We start from the raw sequence: 22,892 nt of genomic DNA, 5'->3' as shown, positions 1-22,892 counted from the left end.
CGAAAAACTGAATTTGTGATCTAAAATTTTTTTCTGGACGTACCCTAAAAAGGAGCCTTTTCATTTATTTACCTAGTATTTTAACTTTTAATTAGCAAAATCTTTTTTTCTGGTTTCCCATTGAAACGAATTACCACAATACTCCTCTTTCGTCCTCAAATCGAATTGTGTTAGCTTTTGAGATTTTTAACTCCCCGTGCAACAGCTGACCTCCTTAATGGTGATTTTTAGCTTTGAAAAAAAAAAACAAAAAAAAAAAACTCAAATGGTGTCGAATTATTATATATCTTTTTTACCTCTGGAAAATTGTCTTGGGTTAAGCCTAAGCAAAAATATTAGACAAACAGTAATAAATCTTATCCTTTGATGAGACCCCTGCTCTGGTACGTAATTTAAATACTATAGTTTGGAGGTATTGTACAAAAGAAGCATATTGGTAACAAACACAAGAGCCAGGGAGCGCGTAATTCTACCAGCCAGCAGAAACATATTTCATCATTAACTTCCTAAAGCAAGTTATTTGCAAACCCATAACTTCACCAAATTTAACTGGCAGGGTTGTCCCCCTCTGCTATATTTATTGTCACAAGCTCCATCATAATAGTACAATTTATAAACAAGGAAACGTAAAATACTTGATAAAATACACTCCCAAAACAATTTTGACTCGGATGCATACATGAATTGAACATATCCACTTTTTCTTCAACACAAACATGTTCATCATGCTCAGATTTAAAAGAACAAAAAACAGTCCCGTCATTTCTTCAAAAAAAGGGGGAGGGAGGACATAAACCTTCAAACCTTCATACACGTCATTTAGTTTATTCTTAAAAAGGAAATCTATGCCGCGAAGCAATGAAAGATTTCAATTTATCAATTTGAGCTGTGAAATACATAAAAAATTGCGGCTTTAGTCTTTCCAAAAAAAGAGAGTGTGAAGCAGTGTAAATATCAACTCTGCTTGAGAAAATGGTTTAAAACTAGGTTTTCTGCCAAGAAGCAGCGGATATTTCAAAAGACATTTTGCAAAAAATGCATTATATTTCTGCCAAAATAACGCCATTCCTTTAGGCTTACACAAAAAAAGACACAAAATATGAAAGTCATCGACTGTTTCACCTCTGTAAGGCAGTTAAAACAGTCATACATGGACAACCGCTTTTGTAGAAAATCACCAAATTGAAGAAGAAAATCACCAAAAACCACCGGATTAAAAAAAATCGCCAAAAAATCACCAAATTTGGTGATAAATTACCAACGGTGGCAACCCTGGTCTGTGCTACTATGTTGTGTGAGGATTTTCGGTTACAACATTTAATGAGATCCATCTAGCTTCGGTGGTTCTCTGCAAGAGAGACACCTCACATTAAATAATGAGCTAGTTGTATTATTAGGCTATATGCCTTTATTTTACGTGTTTTCCTGCCTATTCGCAAAAATAATATGAGCTTCTCGAAATCGTCTAGGCTATTTGTATATCATATATTTTGAGTTTATTTATTTTATTTTTATTTATTTCATCTGTGTTCTTTGTAGCATATGATTTTTTTTACCAGAAAAAATATGGGTGTAAATTAAAGTACAAAAAAAAGAAAAAACCTTAAAAACAACGGAAATAGCTGGTAGGAAGAAGAAAACAACAATAAAAAAATATTTTGCCTGTCTAAGCACGGCGTCCCAAGTGTTGAAAGAGGGAAAGAAGCTGAACCATAAAAGCTTAAAAAGGGAAAGAATATAAAAACATAAGAGAATAAAAAAAAACAGAAAATAAGAGAATATGAAATTTATTTATTTCATCTGTGTTTTTTGTAGCATATGTTTTTTTTACCAGAAAAAATACGGGTGTAAATTAAAGTGCAAAACAGAAAAAATCTTAAAAACAACGGAAATGGCTGGTAGGAAGAAGAAAAGAACAATAAAAAAAAATATTTTGCCTGTCTAAGCAAGGCGTCTCAAGTGTTTAAACTGGGAAAGAAGCTGAGCCATTAAAGCTTAAAAAAGGAAAGAATATAAAAACATAAGAGAATAAAAAAAGAACAAACAATATATGCAATAAGTACTCCATTACAAAAAACGAAAGTAGAATATATGTTAGGACACCATGAAATACTCCTATCATGGATGTGGCATCATCTGCAACCTAGTAGAGAACTAAATTTAGCCCATAGTAACCAAAATTTAAAACGTATTTGGAAAAAAAATAAGTGTCAAGGGAAAAAGAATTACCGTTTGTAGCAGGTTTAGGAATGGTAACTATTATTTCTATTAATCTTAATAGTAATAATAATCTTGATAATCTTATATAATAATCTTATAACCTTAGTAATCTTAATAGTAATACAGAAGCTCCGATTAATTTTCTTATTAACGGAATACTTAGATAGCTAAGAAATAGAACTATCTTTAGAATGAGAATGCCATAATGAATCCATACATAACTTTCATTTGCTTCGCAGATGAATTTTACTCCCAACCCCGAAATGGTCAAATGTCAAATATATGGCCTGAATTATATATATGCACTGAATTTTCCGTAAGTCCCACTTTTCTTCAAATTAATTTAATGGTGACATTAAAGAAGAAGAACATTTTAAAGAAGAAGGCGACAGGAAAAAAGTATTAACCTGGAATGAAATCTGGAGGTGGCACAGATGGTGGTAGAATCGTGTTGGTGACACAGAAGAAAAGGTGCAAGGAGCTCGCTAAACACAAGGCATCTGTAGTCAGTTAAAAATTATAGTCTGAGCCGCACTCTAGTGGATTCTGCTGATTAGGAATAGCTTAAATTTGTTAATGATATGTCATTTTACTTAATTTTAGCTTCGCACAAGTGAAAAACTTAAATGACAAGAAATCGTTTTTACAAGTCTGCATCAACAAAATTTGATCCCAAATATTGTCTATTAACACTATGTCTTTGTGGATTTTCGCCAAATTCACCATACGTTCACCGTATTCACCATAAATTCACCATACAATTCAGCGCATATTTAGGGATATTGCTGCATTGTGATGTGGTTCCTGACAGAGTTGTGAAGACTTAAAGAAACTTAGAGGTACATGTGCATATGTGTTATGTCATAAGCAAAATGCTAGTGATATGTGCAAGAGGATTAAAGAGGGGCTCACTATGAGAGGGATCTCAGCCAAAACACATTATAATAAGCAACCTTACCTCCTCCTTGTCTGGAGTCAATCCTGTTTGTTCTTCTTTGACAGCTGGAGAAAGGATCCCCTGTGTATCCCTCAGGACATCTGCATGATGTAATGTGGTTCCGAACAGAGCAGTCGGCATTAACACCACAAGTAGTTGGACAGGGATCGATGCATTTCAATTCGAAGCAAACGCGACTGGATGGGCAATCGATATCATCTTTAAAGGAAAGACTAATCTTAAGCTAAGTTTTGATAGATGAGAGATTATAATCTGACAGCTTCTATGAGTGAAAACAAGGGATTTGATAATCAGCTAGATTATTTATATAACTTTTGTTCCGTCTCAGGTTTCTTTTGTTCATCTATTGTAAAATCTGTTAATTTTCAGCTGGACTTGACAGCAAATTTTTAATTTGTTCATTTTCATTTCGTTTATTCATTCATTTGTTCTACTCGTTTTAGGTTCAACTTGTTTTAGGTACCCATTTTCCGCTTAATTCTACACGTTTTAGGTTTAACTTTTTGCTTACAAATCATTTTAAGTTCATTCCAAATAATTTCACATATTGGCTTCTGAATTAGTCTTTCGAATTTTTAAATTTTTGTCAGTCTTAGGTTTCATAAATAGCAACGGTGACCACACTGCATGGTTGAGCTTCGTTAAAGTAATGATGCTTGGGCTCTTTTAAAAGTTTTTCATTAGAAAAATTTAGTTTTAAAGGTTGCATTTTAATGTTTTGTTGTGTTTTGCTGTTGTGTTGTGCGTGTTTTATTTTGTTTGTGTTGTGCTGAGGACGGCCCTTGGACATAGGACTAAAATATTCATTTAAAGTTGTATTCCACAATCATATGCAAAATTTCCCTGTTATTCTACTTGTTGTAGAGACGCAATTTTATTTTGCATAAGATACAAAAAAAAATTATCGTAGGACAAAAATTATCTTTAGGAAAAAAAATTTGTCATAAAAAATTTTAGGACATCCGAAAAAATGTTCCTTTAGAGCTCATGGTCTTCATATTTGACGCTGTTAGTGTTTAGTTCTTGAACAAAAAAAATTATGAAATTAAATATTTTCGTCATGCCTCTTCTTTAGGAATAAAATTTATTATGGGATTACTTATTACAAGCAGTGGTTGTGTAATAAGTAGTCATTCGTTGTATACTTATGATCAAACGGACCTTAATTAAAAAACACGCATCGTCTATCTTTGAAATGTGTGTAACTTCAGTAAGGAGTTTCTGTAACTTCAAAAATGCATTATACCTCCTTTTCTAAAAAATACAATTTTGGGTATTTGTTTTATCTTAAAGGTTAAGCACCCCCCTCTTTCTCAATGTCAGTGTGTGACATTAACTGCACATATGGTTATTCTAATAGCACAGCAGTTTATCCGATGCACAGTTGGCTGTAAAAGGACGGTTACAAATGCCAATATCAAAATGTGTTTTTGTTATCTTGAAATTTAGATAAAAAATGTCAATTGTCCAAACAATTACTCATCACTAACAACCAACAAATTTCAATTTCTTTATTTTTAACTCTGCTTACAAATTTTATAATATTTAACAAATCGTCACTTGGACAAATGATAAAATTTAACCGGTCTTCAAAAGTGCATATACATTTGTTTCCCTAAAAGTGTGTTTTGAGCACCGGTTCTCCTTGAGTTTTTTTAATACCATGAATAGCAGAGATATTGTAGAAACCCTTCAACCACATAAGTTTTTTAATAATATACTAGATTAGGGCTTGACTTCGATAATATACATAAACGTTCAAATGATACATGATAATACAGGGCAATACATGATATCACATGATACATAATAATATTCACATATTATCATAATCAAAATTAACACATAATATCGTATAACATAACATTAACATTTTATCATAATTTTACATAACAGTTAACATTTTCACATAGTATATGTTCTTATGGTATCTGATAATACATATCAATACACGATAATATGTGTATTGTATTTATATATAAGCCCTCGGGACTATATATCAATTTCTACCTTAGAACTAATTCTGACTTATCTAAAGGTTCAATGAGAGTTGAAATATTTTGGAATTAAAATGCACCCTTTCAGGCATCTTCCTCCCTCCCCAAATACAAAAAATATCCCGAAGGGGGGGGGGGAGAGATGAACGCCTAGACCCGATATATTAGTGCAAAAGCTGCAGAATTTCGGTGATTCTTTGCGAAAACAAACTTTATTCTGAATAAATGCAAGAACAAGCGAAGTCCTATATCAATGAAATACTAGCTAAGAAAAAAGAAAAACTGTTATAACTGTGTTTGCTTTCAGCAAAGTACAAATGATACTCTAGCTGTTCAGAAGTCTGAGTGGGTAATAATCTTGCACTTCTTTACGGTAATTTCTGTTCGTTCTAAGTTTCACTTGGCTATTCAATTTAATCTCCATTCATTCCATGTTTCATTTATTCATGAAGAACAATTTTTGTTCGTTACCCATATATACGGGATAACTTCAGTTATAATGATATAACTGAATATAGTTATATATTCAGGGGGGGGGGGGAGGAGATAAACGCCAAGAGTTATAATGTCTATCTTCACTTTCATAGTTTGCCATTCTTTTTTGTTTGGTTTAATTCGGGTTACAACTTGAAGAATTTATAATATGTTTTTATAAAATTTATAGTTTATGTGCTTATAATATCGATATTGGTCGTAATTGGAACATATTTTAATTATTTTCAGTTTACAAGAAAGCGGTTTTTCATGTTTTCAACCCCCTGCCACATCCTAATTGGAGCCCCCCCTCTAATTTTGTGATGTTGTCATTGTGATTTCTTATATTTTCCACGTAATTTGCCCATATTGTTTTTTTTTCAAATAATTTTTAGGTTAAGCAAAAAATATTTTCTTTGTTCCAATTTATTTATAATTTTTTCCACTTTTGAACAATTTGACATTCGAACACATTGCAGGAATTTATAATGTTTGAAAGTAGAGGGCAACTTGCAATAACATCCTCGCTCTTTCACATCAGAGATATCAAACAATTCTAGTATAGTTGTTTTTAAGCATATTGAAGAAAAATAAAATAGAATTTAGGTCAGTTTCAAATCGGTAACGCTAATGATTTTTCGCAGGTATTTATAGAAGTTATGAAATTAAAGATGACAACTTGATTGTACTGTTTTATCAATAGCCTATGTAGATTTTATTTATAATAAAAAGCAACTGTTCAGAATAAGACTATCGTTACTGATAGTGTTTTTGACAAAAGAAAGTAACAATATAAGAAAAATAAAGTAGGGACTAGTTAAATATCCCAACCCCACCCAAGAAGTGAAGTTAGGTTAATCCTAATGAAATCATATTGTGGTATATGATTGTTTTCATCATATACCACAATATGATGAAAACAAAATACTTTTGTAAGAAAATTATGGGAACTGCAACAAAAAATTATGGAAAGCAGGTCGCCCAGAAAATATTATATTTAATACCTAATCTAACCTAACCATCTCTAGACATTAAATATTTAATAAAATACCAACATCGTAGTTATTCTCAATGACACTAATCTAATTATAACCTACTCCAGACGGACAAACCGGTTTTTCTCAGATCATACGCATCAAAATTTTTGACTGGGGTCGGGATGTTTAACGAGTTCCATAATATAATCTACTAAAACTTACAAAAAAGAAACAATTAAATATTTAAATTGGATAAAGCAAAATCCTGGTTGAAGTGAAAGATCAACAGTTCAGATATTTGTGAAAAATGATGCTTCCGTGTTTTGCGAGGATTACGAAATGATAGGTAATGCTAAATGGCCTACATTGTTTTGCAAATGTAATTATAACTTGACAGAGTATATTTTCTTAAAACATGAAAGTAAACAGACCAAAAATACTTATGAACTAACAAATTTTGTATGGAAACTGCAGCTTTCAGGTTTCGCAACTACTTGGAAATATTACAAAATGATAGGTAGTACTGAATTAGCCGACAAGTTTTCGATCAGCGAATAAAATTTTCTCAATTATTTCAAAATCTTAATTTAATAGAGTAAAAAAACTTTATTAAATATGAGAAAGAGATAAAAAATTCGATGACTGTAACAAATTTTGCATGGAAAATAAGGCTTCCATGTTTTGCGGCTATTTGCAAACATTACAAAGTGATAGGCAGTGCTGAATAAGCCCACATTGTATTCGATCAGTAAATAAAAATTAATCAAGTATTTACAAATTTAAACCTAGTAAAATGAAAAATCTTTGTCGAAATGAAAGATGACAAATAAAACAACAGTTTAATCTAATTAGTTTTGCACAAAAATAACGCTTTTGAGATTTTGCTACAATTTGCAAATATTACGAAATGATAGATAGTGCTAAATTTGCTTGCATAGTTTTACATATTTTTCGAAAGTTTATAACATTATTCAGTATCGTTAAAACTATTCGATTAGCTGGGCCCTCTAAATCAACCCTTCCTTTTGTATTTTCTTGATCCCTTCCTCTCCCCCAAGAATGAGTTACAACTCTTTGATGTGAAATTCAAGCCACGTTCTTGTCAATCTGGATTATGAGAAACTGCAATGTCATTTACAGTCCTTTTAAGGTAAAGCAAACATCCAGATTGTTGACGAAAAAATGACAGTTTTGTGCTGTCATCCTCTGTTTTGTGATAACACGGCGTTATAATAATAATAATCTGTATTTAAAAGCCAACTAAAGCCATATACAAAAAGACATACTAAAGAAAAATTACACTTCATTTGACATCCTTCCCATCAATACAAAATTTCCTACTGCCACAATATAACGGGGAGTCCTAGACCTCATTAACTCACAAAGCAGCCAATATATGAACTTAATCAAAACAATTGTTGGTCATATAAGATTTCTGTTAAGCAGATGTAATTTATTAAATAGGAATTACAAAAATTGTATAGCGAGGATTACTAATCAGAAGTAATAATATATGTTAAAATTGACAAAGGTTTGAAAAAAGTTGCAAAGAGAGTAGGCCTACAGCTTATTTTCGAATATTCTACATTTCTCCCCCCTTTGCGTAATTTTGGTCTTCCACGTAGGGTATGGGTTAATTCTTGAACCAATGCCAAAAAACTAGATTTGTTCCCTCTTTTACTTAACGATTAAATCAAGCGACAAATGAACCCCTTCAGTCAATTTGCCATGACAATAGGACCTCAAAATGGATGTGGATGGATTTTTCTATCCATTTGTTAATCTATCTGTCTCTTTATCTATCTACATCTCTATTTGTCTATCTATTGATATATCTGTCTATCTACCTATCATCTATTTATCTATCTATTTACCCATCTATTATCTGTTTATAAATTTATTTGTCTATCCATCTATCCACCCATCTATCTATCTACCTACATATCTATCTATCTACCTAAATATCTATCTATCCATCTATTTGTCTGTCAATGTATCTATATATCTACCTAAAAAACATAGATATGAATGTAATGTCGACAAACGGGTCTATGGCCAATTGGCCAGTAAATAAAATTAAGTTAAACAAAAAATCAAACGAAAATTTCGCCCGTATGCAACAAGGCGTCTTCCGCGTAGAGGAAATAAACTAGAAACAAAAACTAAAAAATATAAGTAAAAGATATATATAAAACTAAAATAGACGAACACAAAATATATAATATAGTTACTTGCATTTACAATTGGGGGATATCTTCATGAAACCATACAAGTTTCATGTCAGTTACTTCTGTGGTTTCATGAAGGCAGCTGCCAATTGTAAATGTAAGTAATTGTATATTTTATGTTAGTGTATGTTAGTTTTATGTATATTGTTTAGTTTTAGTTTCTATTTTTTTGTACGTTGAATTTTTTTTCGTTTGATTTTTTTGTTTCGCTTCGTTTTCATTTACTGGCCACAGACCCGTTTACCGTCTTTACATTCATTTCTCTGTTTTTTGTCATGGCTGCCCAGTTCAGCTCTAGATCTTTTGTCTATTTACCGATCTATCTATCCATCCGACATATCTATCTATCTATGTATCTTTACATCTATCTATCTATCTATCTGTTTATCTACCTATCTATCTACATATTTATCTGTCTACTTATCTATGCATCTATCTATCTGTCTATTTGTCTATCTATTTATCTATTTACAATCCTTCTGCCTATCTATCTATCTATGTTAGTTTTATGTATATTGTTTAGTTTTAGTTTCTATTTTTTTGTACGTTGAATTTTTTTTTCGTTTGATTTTTTTTGTTTCGCTTCGTTTTCATTTACTGGCCACAGACCCGTTTGTCGTCTTTACATTCATTTCTGTGTTTTCTGTCATGGCTGCCCAGTTCAGCTCTAGATCTTTTGTCTATTTACCGATCTATCTATCCATCCGACATATCTATCTATCTGTCTGTCTATCTATGCATCTTTACATCTATCTATCTATTACATCTATCTATGTATCATTACATCTATCACAAATTTTTATATGCATTTTTGTTGTGTTTGTACGAGTCGAATTTTTTGTCTTTTGAAGGGGGTTCGAACCCGGTAATTCGTTCTTAATTCGTTTTGTAATTCGCTCATCCATATAAGTCCATTTTGTTGCTATTGTTTTGACTTCTCCGTAACGTATCATAAACTCACGCAACGTAAAATTCTTTGTTGTGCTCGAGTCTGCTTGGCACTACTTCCGTTACGGACAAACTTTGATGGTACTTATGCATTATATGGTACACAAACGCTATATATTGTATAGAGAAACACTACAGGAAACCAGTCAAACGGGTATTTGCAATAGATAAATGAATCGCAAAGCGTGGCCTTTGTCTAGGCCTAGTTTTTCGAGCTTGTCTCCCCATGGGTTTATATCACTTATATACATGTATATGTTAATAATAAAATGATTGAACTTGAAAATGATTGAACTAGGTTAGGTTACGTATTTAATATATGCTATGCTTTTTGCCCTATGCTATGCTCAAAATTTTGATTGGATGTGTTTGGATAAACGGTGGGCGTGAGAGGGGGGTTAGTTGCCCTCCAATCACTTTCGACTATTAAAAATGGCATTAGCCCTTTGAATTTTCAATCGCATGAGCCCTTATTCAAGTTTCTACGACAAAGCTTTCAATAAAAACCTTTTATACTCCCAGGGCATAACTTATAACCCTTGCCCTGAAGACTGTGGGGGGTGCCCTGCTCAAAGGTATTATTTCCAGAACTTTCAACTACGTTGAACAAAATGGCTATTTCAAAATTTTGATGGGATGTGTTTTGGGCAATGGTTGGCATGGGTGTTAGTTGCCTTCCAATCACTTTCGACTATTTAAAACGGCTCTAGCCATTTCAATTTCCAATCGAATGAGCCCTTTTTGAAGTTTCTACGACAACGCTTTCTATAAAAACCTTATATTCCCCCAAGGTAGTACTTACAACCCTTGCCCTGAGGAATGTGGGGGGGGGGGGGTTCTTCGTCAAAGACCTACTTTCCAGAACTTTCAACTACGTTGAACAAAATGGCTATCTCAAAATTTCGATTGGATGTGTTTGGGAAAAAGGTGGTGTGAGAGGGGGGTTAGTTGCCCTCCAATCACTTTCGACTGTTAAAAAGGGCACTAGCCCTTTGAATCTCCAATCGAATAAGCCTTTTTTGACGTTTCTAAGACAACGCTTTATATAAAAAGCTTATATGCCCCCAGGGCATAACTTAAAACCCTTGCCCTGAAGACTGTGCGGGGTGCCCTGCTCAAAGGTATAATTTCCAGAACTTTCAACTACGTTGAAAAAAATGGCTCAAAAAATATCTCAAAATTTTGATTGAATGTGTTTTGGGAAATGGTTGGCATGGATGTTAGTTGCCCTCCAATCGCTTCCGACTATTTAAAAGGGCACTAGCCCTTTCAATTTCCAATGGAATGAGCCCTTTTTGAAGTTTCTACGACAATACTTTCTATAAGAACCTTATATCCCCCCAGGGTATAACTTACAACCCTTGCCCTGAGGAATTTGGGGGGGTTGTCATCGTCAAAGACCTAGTTTCCAGAACTTTCAACTACGTTAAACAAAATGGTTATCTCAAAATTTCGATTGGATGTGTTTGGGAAAAAAGTGGTGTGAGAGGGGGGTTAGTTGCCCTCAATTCACTTTTGACTGTTAAAAAGGGCACTAGCCTTTTGAATTTCCAATCGAATAAGCCTTTTTTGAAGTTTCTAAGACAACGCTTTATATAAAAACCTTTTATGCCTCCAGGGCATAACTTAAAACCCTTGCAATGAGGGCTGTGGGGGAGTGTCCTCCTCAAAAACATATTTTCTATGTGGAAACCATCTATGCTGAAAAAAATGGCTATCTCAAAACTTTAATCGGATGTGTTTGGGGAAATGGTGGGCCTGGAAGGGGTGTTAGTTGCCTTCCAATCACTTTTGACTATTAAAAAGGGCACTAGCCGTTCCAATTTCTAATCGAAGAGCCCTTTTCCAAGTTTCTATGGCAACTCCTTTGATACGAAGTGCCCTGGTATGGAAAAATAAAAATAAAACAAAAAATAATACTTTGTGCCAACATCGTTCTTTACTTAGGCAGCGCAATTGCGCTGGCTATGATTTGGCTATAATAATTACGAGTAGATTTATGAAAAACAAAAACAGGTTTCGAAGTTTTTAACAGGAAATTAGTTAGAAATTTCAAAATTTTTTGAAAGCTTGGATTTACATTATTATCTCTTCTATAAGAAGATAGTTATATCTTCTAGTTCTAGTCTGGTTCCTAAGATATCTAGAGTTTTTTTTTCTGTCCAAAAGGCGTTATATTCTCTTTTCTCGCCCATAAGACAGATGGAAGTCAGATAATTTTCTATCTTTTTTTACCATACTTTGGATACCTAAAAATTCTACTAATTACTTACCATAACACAAAGCCATACGAGCCCAACAGCGCAGCGGGAGCTATCAGGGGCCAGCATTTGTATTGGGGGGGGGGAAGAGGGGTCCATATCCGGATAGTCAAGGGGCTTGGGATATATAAAAATTTTTCTCCTCCAATTATTGGGGGCAAAACTGCCCCCGTGCCCCCCCCCCCCAAACGACGCCCCTGGAAGCTATATAAGTCCTTTTGGTTATTTTTATCGTAAGGGTCATTCCCTTTTACTTGCGTTGTGAAAGTTACTCAGTTACTAGATCGTCCAGAAACAGCTTTATCCACTTTGCTGTCAAGGAAGCAATACTTTACATATACTGTCACAACTGCTTTTTATTAACAGTCAATAGATCGGAAATTGATTTTTTAATTCTACTCCTTTCCTGCAAAATGTATATTTTGCTACGTATCATCTTTTGACTTATCGTAGTGTTTCTTGAGCGAAAAAAAAAATCATGGAGCTTACCAATACATTCTCCTCGCTGACATCCTCTGTACGGGTCACCTGATGATCCAGATTCACAAGCACAAACAGGCAAAAGACCTCTAAAAACGCACCGAGCGTTTGCTCCACATTGTGCAGTACAACCATCACTCTGTCGATTGAAACTAAAAAGATTGTAAAAAATGTATTGATTAATATTATACAATACAAAATGCACTATTAAATATTAATAATTTAATGTGTTTCAATATTAAATATATATTTTAATATATATGATATGTTAAAATACACATTTTCCATTGATGAAAAGGTCGAGAAAGTGGGACTTGCGGTGAATGTCAGTAAGACAAAGAGCATTACCACATCTGACTCTCCCCTGATATTGAAATGCAAAGACAATGCAATTGAGCAGGTCGAAGAATTCAAGTACCTTGGGAGCTGGATTGAATACAATGTTGGAATAGCTAATGAAATCAAGAGGAGAATTGGACAGGTGACATCGTTCTTCAATAAGGTGAAACCAGTCTGGTGCAGCAGTAAAAAATCTCTGCCCTTAAATCACCGACTCCCAAATAGCAATATGATGTCCATCCTCCTTTATGCTAGCGAATGTGTTAAACGTCCAACTGGAAAAACGTGCCCTAGCTTTTGAGGACATGTGGCTTAGAAGGATCCTGAACATATCGTGGCACGAAAAGGTTGCCAACGTCGAAGTCCATCACCGGTCAGCCATTAGTTAGTGACTGCCTGATACGTAGGAGATGGACTTACCTTGGTCACATCCCTAATGCCAGAGGATCGACCCCCGAAAATATTATACGAGTGGCGCTCCGAAGGGGGACGCAAAAGAGGTCGAACAAGACACACTTTGCGACGAAAGTACGACTGAGACCTAAGAAGTGCGGAAATGTCGCTTCAACGACAGTGGGAGGATGTAACGGCCACAGCTCAGTTCCGGGATGTCTGGTGAGGCTTTGTAGACGCCCTATAAGCCATTCCTGGCTCTGCAGGGTCTAAGTCTAAGTATATCCGCTGTGCTGCAGTAGTGAAATCTTAATGATAACACATATCCAATACATTTTAAATTAAAACATTTATATTTTTAATTAAGAGCGGTTGTGTTAATTCACGGGAATGAAGAAGGGAGGCAAAGAATGTATTGTTCAGAATCTAGAGTGGGAACTTTCATTGTTTTTCATTTTTTTTTCAAAAACAATATAAAAAAAGTCTATTCTAAAATAGATTTTTAGAAATAGATTATAAATAGATTATAGATTACAGACATAATTTTAGAAAGAGATCCCAAAATTTTTTATAAAATAGATAGAATTAAAATAAATCTTAATTCTAAAAAAATATATGCCTACCTTGAACTAGATTGTCTTGTCCTAAGAGAATTACTGCTGCCACCACCAATTCGGACACTGTCTCTTGAAAAGCCACTTGAAAACGTATTTCTGCTAGGAAATGAAGAAAAAGTATCCCTGAAGCTTTGTCTATTGGAAATTCTTCCCTGTGAGTCTAAAAATAGATATAAATTTGAATTTCCTGATTAAGGAAAAAACTAATTCTGAAATGACCAATCTTGGTTGAGTGATTTTAATTTACTAGATTTTTATTAGCTTTAAAGAATTGGAAAATTATTATTACCGACCACCGCTGCATGATTTTAGACAATTCTCCAAATTTCAAAGGATTTAGGGAAAGTAATTTTGGAAGAAGGGAATAAAATGAACGTGATTGAACGTGATTAGGGAAGTTATTTTTCATTTGAAAGCTGTCATTGCGACGAGAAAAGTTCACAATAAATAAAAAATCACAATATTTTTTTATTTTGCTTTGGCTAATATTTTATATTTTAAGGTAATGTGTTATATTCTGGTTGTTATTTATTTTATATTTTCGGCAATTTGTTTTGACTATTTTATTATGTTTTGGCAACCCTGCAATCCATAAAGCCACATCTTAACAAAAAGAAAGTTAGCCCGCATTTTTTTTGTGGCCTGAATATAATGAAGAATGAAACTTGACCGTTTAGTCTAATACGATGCAACTGCTAGAAATTAAAGATTATTTATACATTCTTATTTAGTTTGGACTGTCTAATAATTAACATTAACGTATTGTTATAATTAGAAGTAAGAAAAAACAAAGTAAAGGCTAGTGAAATTTTATATCGTTTTAAAATTTGATAATTATATCGTGAATATTTTACCTTTATAAACTACAGGGTGTTTTCAGTGCAGAACAAAAAGAAAAATTTAAGGAGAGATAAACAGCAAAATAACTCTGAAAAGTAAAATGAATCTATGTAACAAATATACGCAATAACACTAATAATATATGCTATTAATAGCATTACGTAACCTTTTTTGTAAAATGTGCGCATTAATTACGTTTTGGATTATAGACAAGTTGCTTGCATTAGTTCGCATTTGAGACATGTAGCCTACCCACGATAATCTAGATTATCGATTTATAACCCAGATTGTAAAAATTGTGTTTTCGGTGACAATCTTGATTGTTAAATTCGGCTCTCTTTGACAGTCCCATAATCTCGATTGTTACTTAGATAAGGCGTTTTTCTACGACATTCTACAATTTCAATCTCGACTGAAGGATATATGACAAAAAACTGTAAATTTTTGGTATTTATTTATTAAACCAAAAACAGTCTAGAAGTTTGCGAAATTGTATGATCTCAGAAAACCGGTTTCAAAGCCACAAAGAGAAATGACGGGTGAGAGAAACCATTGGACTTGTATAATTTGGGTTATATATTTGCGCATTAGGGATGAGAAGTAAGGTTATGTTACTTTACAACCCGCCCCTCACCCTTTACCCCCTAATGTGCAAATACATAACCCAAATTATATTGTTACATAAAGTAAAGTGTTATATTTTCATCAGGTTTTGGTATATTTCGCTATGATTAACCTAAGCTGACTTCTTGAGTGTGTTTGGTATAAAACATAAGTACCAAATTTTCAATTTAGATTAAGGTATCAAATTGATCAAAGTTGTAAATATATAAATGAAAAAAGTCGGCGATCTGAGCAAAACAAGTTAAAAACTTGCCCAATCCGTTTTGTGCTTCTTGTTTTCGCTTCTATTCATATATTCTTTAGAAAATCATTAGGTTCTACTTTTTAGTCTATTTTGAAAATGACTTTAAAAAACTAATTGTATTTATTATTTTTGACTATTATTAAAAATGGAATACCCAAATAGATTCAAGGCTCAGGTCACAAACGTTCATTGCCTCCATTAAACAGATTTGGTTTGACCCGAATATTATGGAATGCATTTGCAAATGGAATTTTTAAAATTGTCATTCTCTTCTTTGAATGAATGTGGCAATGTATTAATAACTTTCAAAATTGCATGAAAGTGCAAAATCTGACCCCTGTTATTAATGGGTAAAAGGAGACTTGCCTCAAGTCTAATCTATTACCCTTAAGTTATACACATACAGGGCTATAGCCCTATAAGTGACACCAACTCAAGAAAATATTAGGGGGACAAATGTATTTTTCAGAATCTATGGGGTTAATTTGGTTTTTTTCAACTTTTTTCTCCACTGAAAACGTTAAAAAAGGTATTTTTTAATGAAATACCAAAAAAGGTATTTTTTAATGAAATACCAAAAGAGGCATTTTTTGAAATCTAGAAGAGCAAAAAGATCGAAGGGGCTATTTCTTCCCCCTACCCCCAACCCCCACCCCTAATCAGTGCCACTGAGCCGAGAAAATGTGCAAAACTTTGTTTATTGCTTTTTTTCAATATGTCATTACGGAAAAAATATTGATGAGAAGTAAGCGCACAAGATGTTTAAAACAACAATATCAGCAGATTTATGTTAACGACCATCGCCCCTTTCCCCTCCTGAGAGCACCTGCATTTGATGAACTTAGACAAACTAAGTGTTATAAAAGTTAAGCTTCCAGAAATGCAGATTTAATGTGTTGGTAACAATGTGTTATAGATTAAAATAATTCCCAAATATTGCTTGAAATATTAGATAAATCAGTGGAATTAAGTTTTTTTTTCAAGTATCTTCGCGTGTTTTCGGTTAACTTAATCAATTTCTTACTAAATATTTTGTTTAGACTATTTTTGTAATTCAAAAGCAATTATCAGTCCAAATAATTGGAGAGGTTGAGATTCATGAACTTGGACAATAATTCGGAAAACCATAAAAAATTGCAAATATCGCACTTTTGGCCAAAATAATCGCTATTACATACGAAAAAATCGTACATGTGTGATCCAGGGGTGAGAAGAAAACGGTATACCCATTAGTCGTTTTTTTATTCGGAAATTGCAAATATCGCACTTTTGGCCAAAATAATCGCTATTACATACGAAAAAATGATATATGTGTGAGCCAGGGGCGAGAAGAAAATGGTAAACCCATTAGTCGTTTTTTATTATTTGTTTAGTCAGTATAGTTCAGTTTAAAATTAAATAATACTAAACTAAATTTTTTACCCCCTGAACCAATCTTAGGTTCCTTCATGCCTGAAAACTGCAATTTTTTAAGATTTTTCTTTTGGTGGTTACAAATTTACGAAGTCTAAGAGCAGTATCACGTTTTTCGTCAGCATTACCCACGTTGAATCGAGACAATAAATGAGAGCGCTAACTATTTAAATTTGACACCGCTTTTTGCCCGTAAAAATTTTAACTTTAAGAGTCTGCTGATTCCCAAATATAATTTTACCTTCAAAAGAAAGTTCTTAAGATGATGGGTGCCTTATGTTTATAGCTTTTTTTTCGGATTTTTCAACCCCTTCCCTTACTTTTTTTATTTTGCATCCATGACTACACAAAAATCTGGATAACTGCACATGGATACCCTTTTCATTAAAAATTGAATTCTCTATTTTTTTTAAATTATTTTTTGGATACATATGGTTGGATAAGATTCCACTTAACTAATTCAGCAATCAGATTTCATTTAAAATCTCCTTGAAGCAGGGTTGCCAGCTGCCGACGTCAATAAAGAGTGCAAATCAAAGCCAAAAAGAGTGCAAGTTGTTAAAAAAAAGTCCAAGTAAAAAAAATTGCAAAATTTTATGATTTTAGCAACAAAAATCATTAATCATGATTTGTGTTTCAAGTAATACATAACAAACAAATTTGGTCAATTCTTTAAGTACAGCAAGAACTACGATGATGCCTTCTTTGATCATAATGAGCATATAAAGGATTAAATTTGCAAGAACGAGCTACTTCATGAACGCATGAAAGTATTACTACTATTAATACTAAAAACTCACAGCAGCGGCCAGTAGAGAAAACAAAACGAGACTGCAGCCAGTAGAGAGAAAAGATAGAAAGATAAAACGATGCGGATATTCCGCCTGATATCTGCGTCGTTTTAGCTTTTTATATTTTCTCTCTTGGCCGCAGTGTCGGTTGTTTGTTCTTGACTGCATTGTTTCCCTCTTTGTTGTTCTTTGTCATGGCTTGCCAGTTCGGCTTAAGATCTTTGACTCTCCTTGATACTTTAAAAAGTATTTTTAAAGTCATTTTTAACAAAAAGATGGGGTCAAGAATACGAGATTTTTTTCTATATTGCAATTTAAAGATCATATTTTGCATAAACTTCTCTACAAAAAAGGATGAAAATTACTGTCTTATGCCTCTGTCTTAAAAAGTTTGCTATAAATGTATTGGTTTATGTTTGTAACGCCAATCGCCACATTTTTTTCGTCAATCACTTAAATCGTTAAATATCAAGGACACTGAAAATAAAATATAATTATTCGAATTGGTTAAGTAAGGTTACAGAAAACTTTTTATATTAAAAAATAGAAAAAGTTGGAAACTCAATTTTTAATTAAAACACCCACATGTGCCTTTATACGATTTTTCGTAAGAAACGATGCCAAGTGTAAAAACAAGGAACACTAGTGAAACATCAGCTAAAATTAAGCGAAAACAGATGGCGCCAAAGAACTTGAGAAGGTATAGTTTTCCTTTGAATGTGTTATGGCAACACTGACAAAATTATTGAACTCTAAACTTCATTATTTATAAAAAGAACAAAATATCTTTGAAGATCTGATTTTTCAGTTATGAATAAACCTAAAAAGGGGCCAGGGGGGGGGTAAAATATTTTTGTTTTGATACCCTTGGTACTTGAAGTGCATACCCTAATTTACAATGCTCTAATTTATGAAAGATGCTTTTATTACAGTCACTAAATACGAATGAGCTAGCCTTGAAATTTGTCTTCCAAAAACGGTTTCTTGTATTTGGATTGCAAAATATGGACTATATCCATGAATTGGTTGCCAACTATGTAATATACGACTAACTCAAACACACCTCGATTATCATAAGTTAGGCAATGAAGACATTTGTTTTGGTTATCTATTATTTTGGAGAATATTTTTTATAACTTTTCTAATAAAATAAACTTTATTAAACTCTAAATGAAATAGATTTACCACAAACTTAGTAAACCTATAAAACAATATTTGTCTGATTATTGATTTTTCTTTGTATTGTTCAATTTAATCTAGGAAAAAAGTAAAACTTGTGGAAAATGGATAAATTTACGTAAATTTACTTAATAGGTCTAGCTGAATTATTGTATTTATAGCAAGCTATTTTATAAATTGTGCAAAATTTTTAGCAAAATTAACCCTTGTTTCTTTATCAGAATCAAAAAGAAATGTTCCCTTTGGATCCTGAAAAATACTCTTTTTTATCTGTTAATTAAAAAAACTAAAAATGTGTGCCCCCCCCCCCCCGACATTTCCGAGAATTGGCACCCGTGATTGAAAAATACTCATTTTTTCAGTATAGCATTTATATTACTTTCAGTTAGCTACTTTAAAGTGGAACCATTCTTACCATCATCGGAGACAAACGCCTGAGGTTTCTGGACTTCTCTAGTACATCGTGTGAAAGGATCACCAGTATAACCAGTTGGACATTTGCATAATGTCCTATGTGATTTTACCTCACAAACCGCGTCAATGCCGCAGACGTTCTGATCACAAGGGTTTACACATTTGTTAGCAGCACATACTTGGTTATCACGGCATTCAGATTCTCTGAAACGGAGAGAAAGCTAAAAATGAGGAAATTAACCCAGAGTTACTTTTGTCATACTTACACATTAGTTTAGAGGGATCTACCCCAGTCATGTACACAAGATTTTTTTTCTTGGGGGGGGGGCAGTAATAAGAAAAACAATTTTATTTAATGATATCTGGAAAATTTAGGATTTTTTCTAGAAGCACTCCTTTTCCTATTTCTGATTTCCTTGACTAGGTTATCTACTTTCAAAAATTTATTAAAAAATGTGACACACCACGCGGGACGAAAACCCTCCACGTGTTATGCGAAGTGTACCTCGCAAGACACAAAGTGGTCTCGTGTGATTGAAGTGTGCCAAGCGCAACAAAACAAGTGGCCATCAAAAATGTACATCAAGTGGTGGAGAGCAGAGAGGAGGCTGGGGGTTCCTATTTTCTCACAACCATCAAGAATTTTGATTGGAATAAAATTTATTTTTATTTATATAAAATAATGACAAGAAATTTCATTTTTCGTTTAAGCCATTTTTTAAAGTTTTTTTTTCTACAGGAAACGCATTTCTAATAATATGCATTAATAATAAAAGCTATGTACCCTGTGGAAAACATAGTGAGAAGAGGCTGCGGTAACATGTGGATTAATTAATCCACACGATGACGCGCAATTGGGATTCGGCCAATTAACACACTATGTGCACTAACTGCAGCAGAGCCATTGTCAGCGTAGATCAGTTGTGCCACCGTCAGTAGGATTTTACTAGATCTATTTAAAAAATCTATTAAATATTGAGAATCTAGTAAGTTTTACGAAATCTAGTAAAAATCATGATCAATAGTAAAAACAAAACTGTTGCTATCTTCCACGAATTCAGAGAGAATGCAAATTGGGGTCAAATCTGATTTCGATGACGTTAGATCTTATGGCTGCTATTTCTCTCATCTTTGCGTTTCGTGTGAACCCTAGCGCTCAAAGTACTCTATACTTGTCTCTCAGCTTCTTCTTGATACCGGCTTTGAAAAGCAAACTATTTAAAATCAGGACTGGCATGACGCCTTGATTTGATTTCAGGAAAATTTCCCAGACTCTCATAACAGTTACGTCATAGTATACGCATAGGTATATATACGTATACGTACATAGTATACGTATAACAGGTAAGTCATAGTGTTACTATTCTCTAGACTGCCTTATAGCTCTACGATCACCACCAAAATTTCCAGAATACGGGCTTCCAGACTATTGTTTGACGTCTTGCATACACTGCATCTGGAATATGAAGCCTATCCAGTAGTACATCCAAATAATCAGAAAAAAAGGGTTTTTATAACTTATAGTTTTCTGGAGTTTTTAATCATACTATCCAGAAAAAAATACAGAAAGACAGAAGAAATCCAAAAAAATCTCTGAAAATCTGGAAACCAGAATATAATATTGTGTTTGTAAGGTCTGAGTTTCCCTTCTGATGGGTTCACAGATCCTCCGATATTTTTTTTTTTTTATTCGCCTATTGTACCTGAAAATACCGGAAACGTAGAAGCTGATGCCGACCCCTGAATCTGGAAGCCATGATTCCGTAAATTTTGGGTAGGAAAGCCTACCCTTTATTTTTATAGTTTTACCTTTATTTTATAGTTATACCTTTATTGTATAGTTATATTTATAGTTTTATAAAATTCCTTGGCATTGGTCAAGTACTCGTTTGATGGTCATCTACGTTTTGCTAGAAAAAAAAATGTTTTTTTTTGCTAGGATACGCACAAAAATGTTTTTGAGAGTTAATAAAATTTAGTAAAAAAAGATCTTGCGAGATAAGTAAACTGAATTTTGACCGGGTGGTAACACTCCGTTTCATTACATTTTATGGACACAACGCCTATTGAAAAACGGACTTTGTGATGCTGTCTTGAAAAAAAAGTTGTCGTGATTTTATTGGATGACAAAATATCCGTTTTGTTCGTAGAACTCCAAGTGAAAACAAGGCTTAATTCACATCCTTTTGGGTAATCTAAACATCAATGAGTCAAGTTACAAATTATAAGAGTTGCCGTGTATATTTTTAGAAGATATATTATAGATTTTGTGCCGATTTTTTTTTTTTATCCCACAGACGAAGAATAAAAATATCGTCTTCATCTTTTTATGTTCTAGATTAGTTAGTGCTATGTTTAACATTTTCTATTTGGTTAATCTGTTTTTGCCATTCCCATGAGACCGTATTTAGCGACACTCCATCAACTTGTACTACATTTTGAAAATTATGAGGTCACATCATCGTGATAAAAGTAATTGGGCGTATTCTCCATTTGCATAATCTAACTCGAGCTAAAACAGGATTTTTAACGTTCTAACGGGGAACGCCTTTTTGTTGAAAGATCTGGACAAGAAAAGTCTACATAAATAACAGTCTATACCGGGATAACCTGAGATGTTTTTGTTTATAGTATATACTATACTAACTCTATAATAATATATCCATTAATATCAATTAATATATTAATTATGTAACATATAAATTAATTATGTTAATATTAACAAATTTACCATTTTAATTCTGTTTTTACAAATATGACATATACTGTGGGAAATGTTATAGGTATAATACATACCATATATACAAATATATGCGTACAAACAATAATATTTTTTTATATACATGCACATATACTTGTTAAAAATATGATATATGAATGCATATATATTCGGTAGTTCTTGAGCTAGTAAAGCACAATGTTACCAAATGCACAATGATCTGAAGCACAATGTTACCAAATGCCTAGTATAGGATGGCTTAGGTGAACAAGCAAAATTGCCCGAAGACAACATTGATGGAGCAAAAATGTTGTAAAGATACAATTATCAAATAAAATTCGTCAAATAAAATTATCAAATAAAGTTCGTTGATTTAAATAAGTCAATGCGCAACCACCTCAAGAAGTACCCAAGTGATACAAATGCGTCTGAGTGACAACACTGTCGAAACATTGCTTATCCCTAGCTCCCAATCATAGTCCGTCTCCCCAACTTCCTATGAAGAAGACACATACCTGCAATTAGTGTATAAAATTCTACAAATAGTTTGGAGTCTTTCTAACTTCATAATCATTTTTGAAAGAAGTGCCATTTACATTTTTTTTGTTTTGGATACGATGACAATAACCGTAGTTCCCCTCGCTCCGTAAACGCTTTAATACTTTTTTTGGCTTTAAAAAATTGATTCGGTGTTCCCTCGTTGTGAAATCAAAATCTAGAAGCCTAAGCCGATGACACTAACACTCTATCCGATGGCAAATGGATTGGTTTGTGCT

The 22,892-nt window shown here is 33.2% G+C and overlaps 1 protein-coding gene across 1 annotated transcript in view; it reads right to left on the bottom strand.

Annotated features, from left to right (window-relative positions):
* LOC148954697 (uncharacterized) overlaps nucleotides 1-22,892 on the bottom strand; it is an 82,509-nt gene that overhangs the window by 23,199 nt on the left and 36,418 nt on the right. The window contains exons 4-7 of the mRNA XM_089086700.1: nucleotides 19,399-19,601; nucleotides 13,899-14,052; nucleotides 12,553-12,695; nucleotides 3,179-3,376 (exon numbers count right to left, since the gene is read on the bottom strand). Coding sequence (XP_088942826.1) covers nucleotides 3,179-3,376; nucleotides 12,553-12,695; nucleotides 13,899-14,052; nucleotides 19,399-19,601 — 698 coding nt within the window. The remainder of the gene's footprint in view (nucleotides 1-3,178; nucleotides 3,377-12,552; nucleotides 12,696-13,898; nucleotides 14,053-19,398; nucleotides 19,602-22,892) is intronic.

Source organism: Artemia sp. Qi Xiang Cuo, chromosome 3 (genome assembly GCF_049724085.1).
Source record: "Artemia sp. Qi Xiang Cuo chromosome 3, ASM4972408v1, whole genome shotgun sequence".
NCBI lineage: Eukaryota > Metazoa > Arthropoda > Branchiopoda > Anostraca > Artemiidae > Artemia > Artemia sp. Qi Xiang Cuo.
The sequence above is the reverse complement of the archived record's forward strand: the minus strand, read 5'-3'. Positions and strand labels throughout refer to the sequence as shown.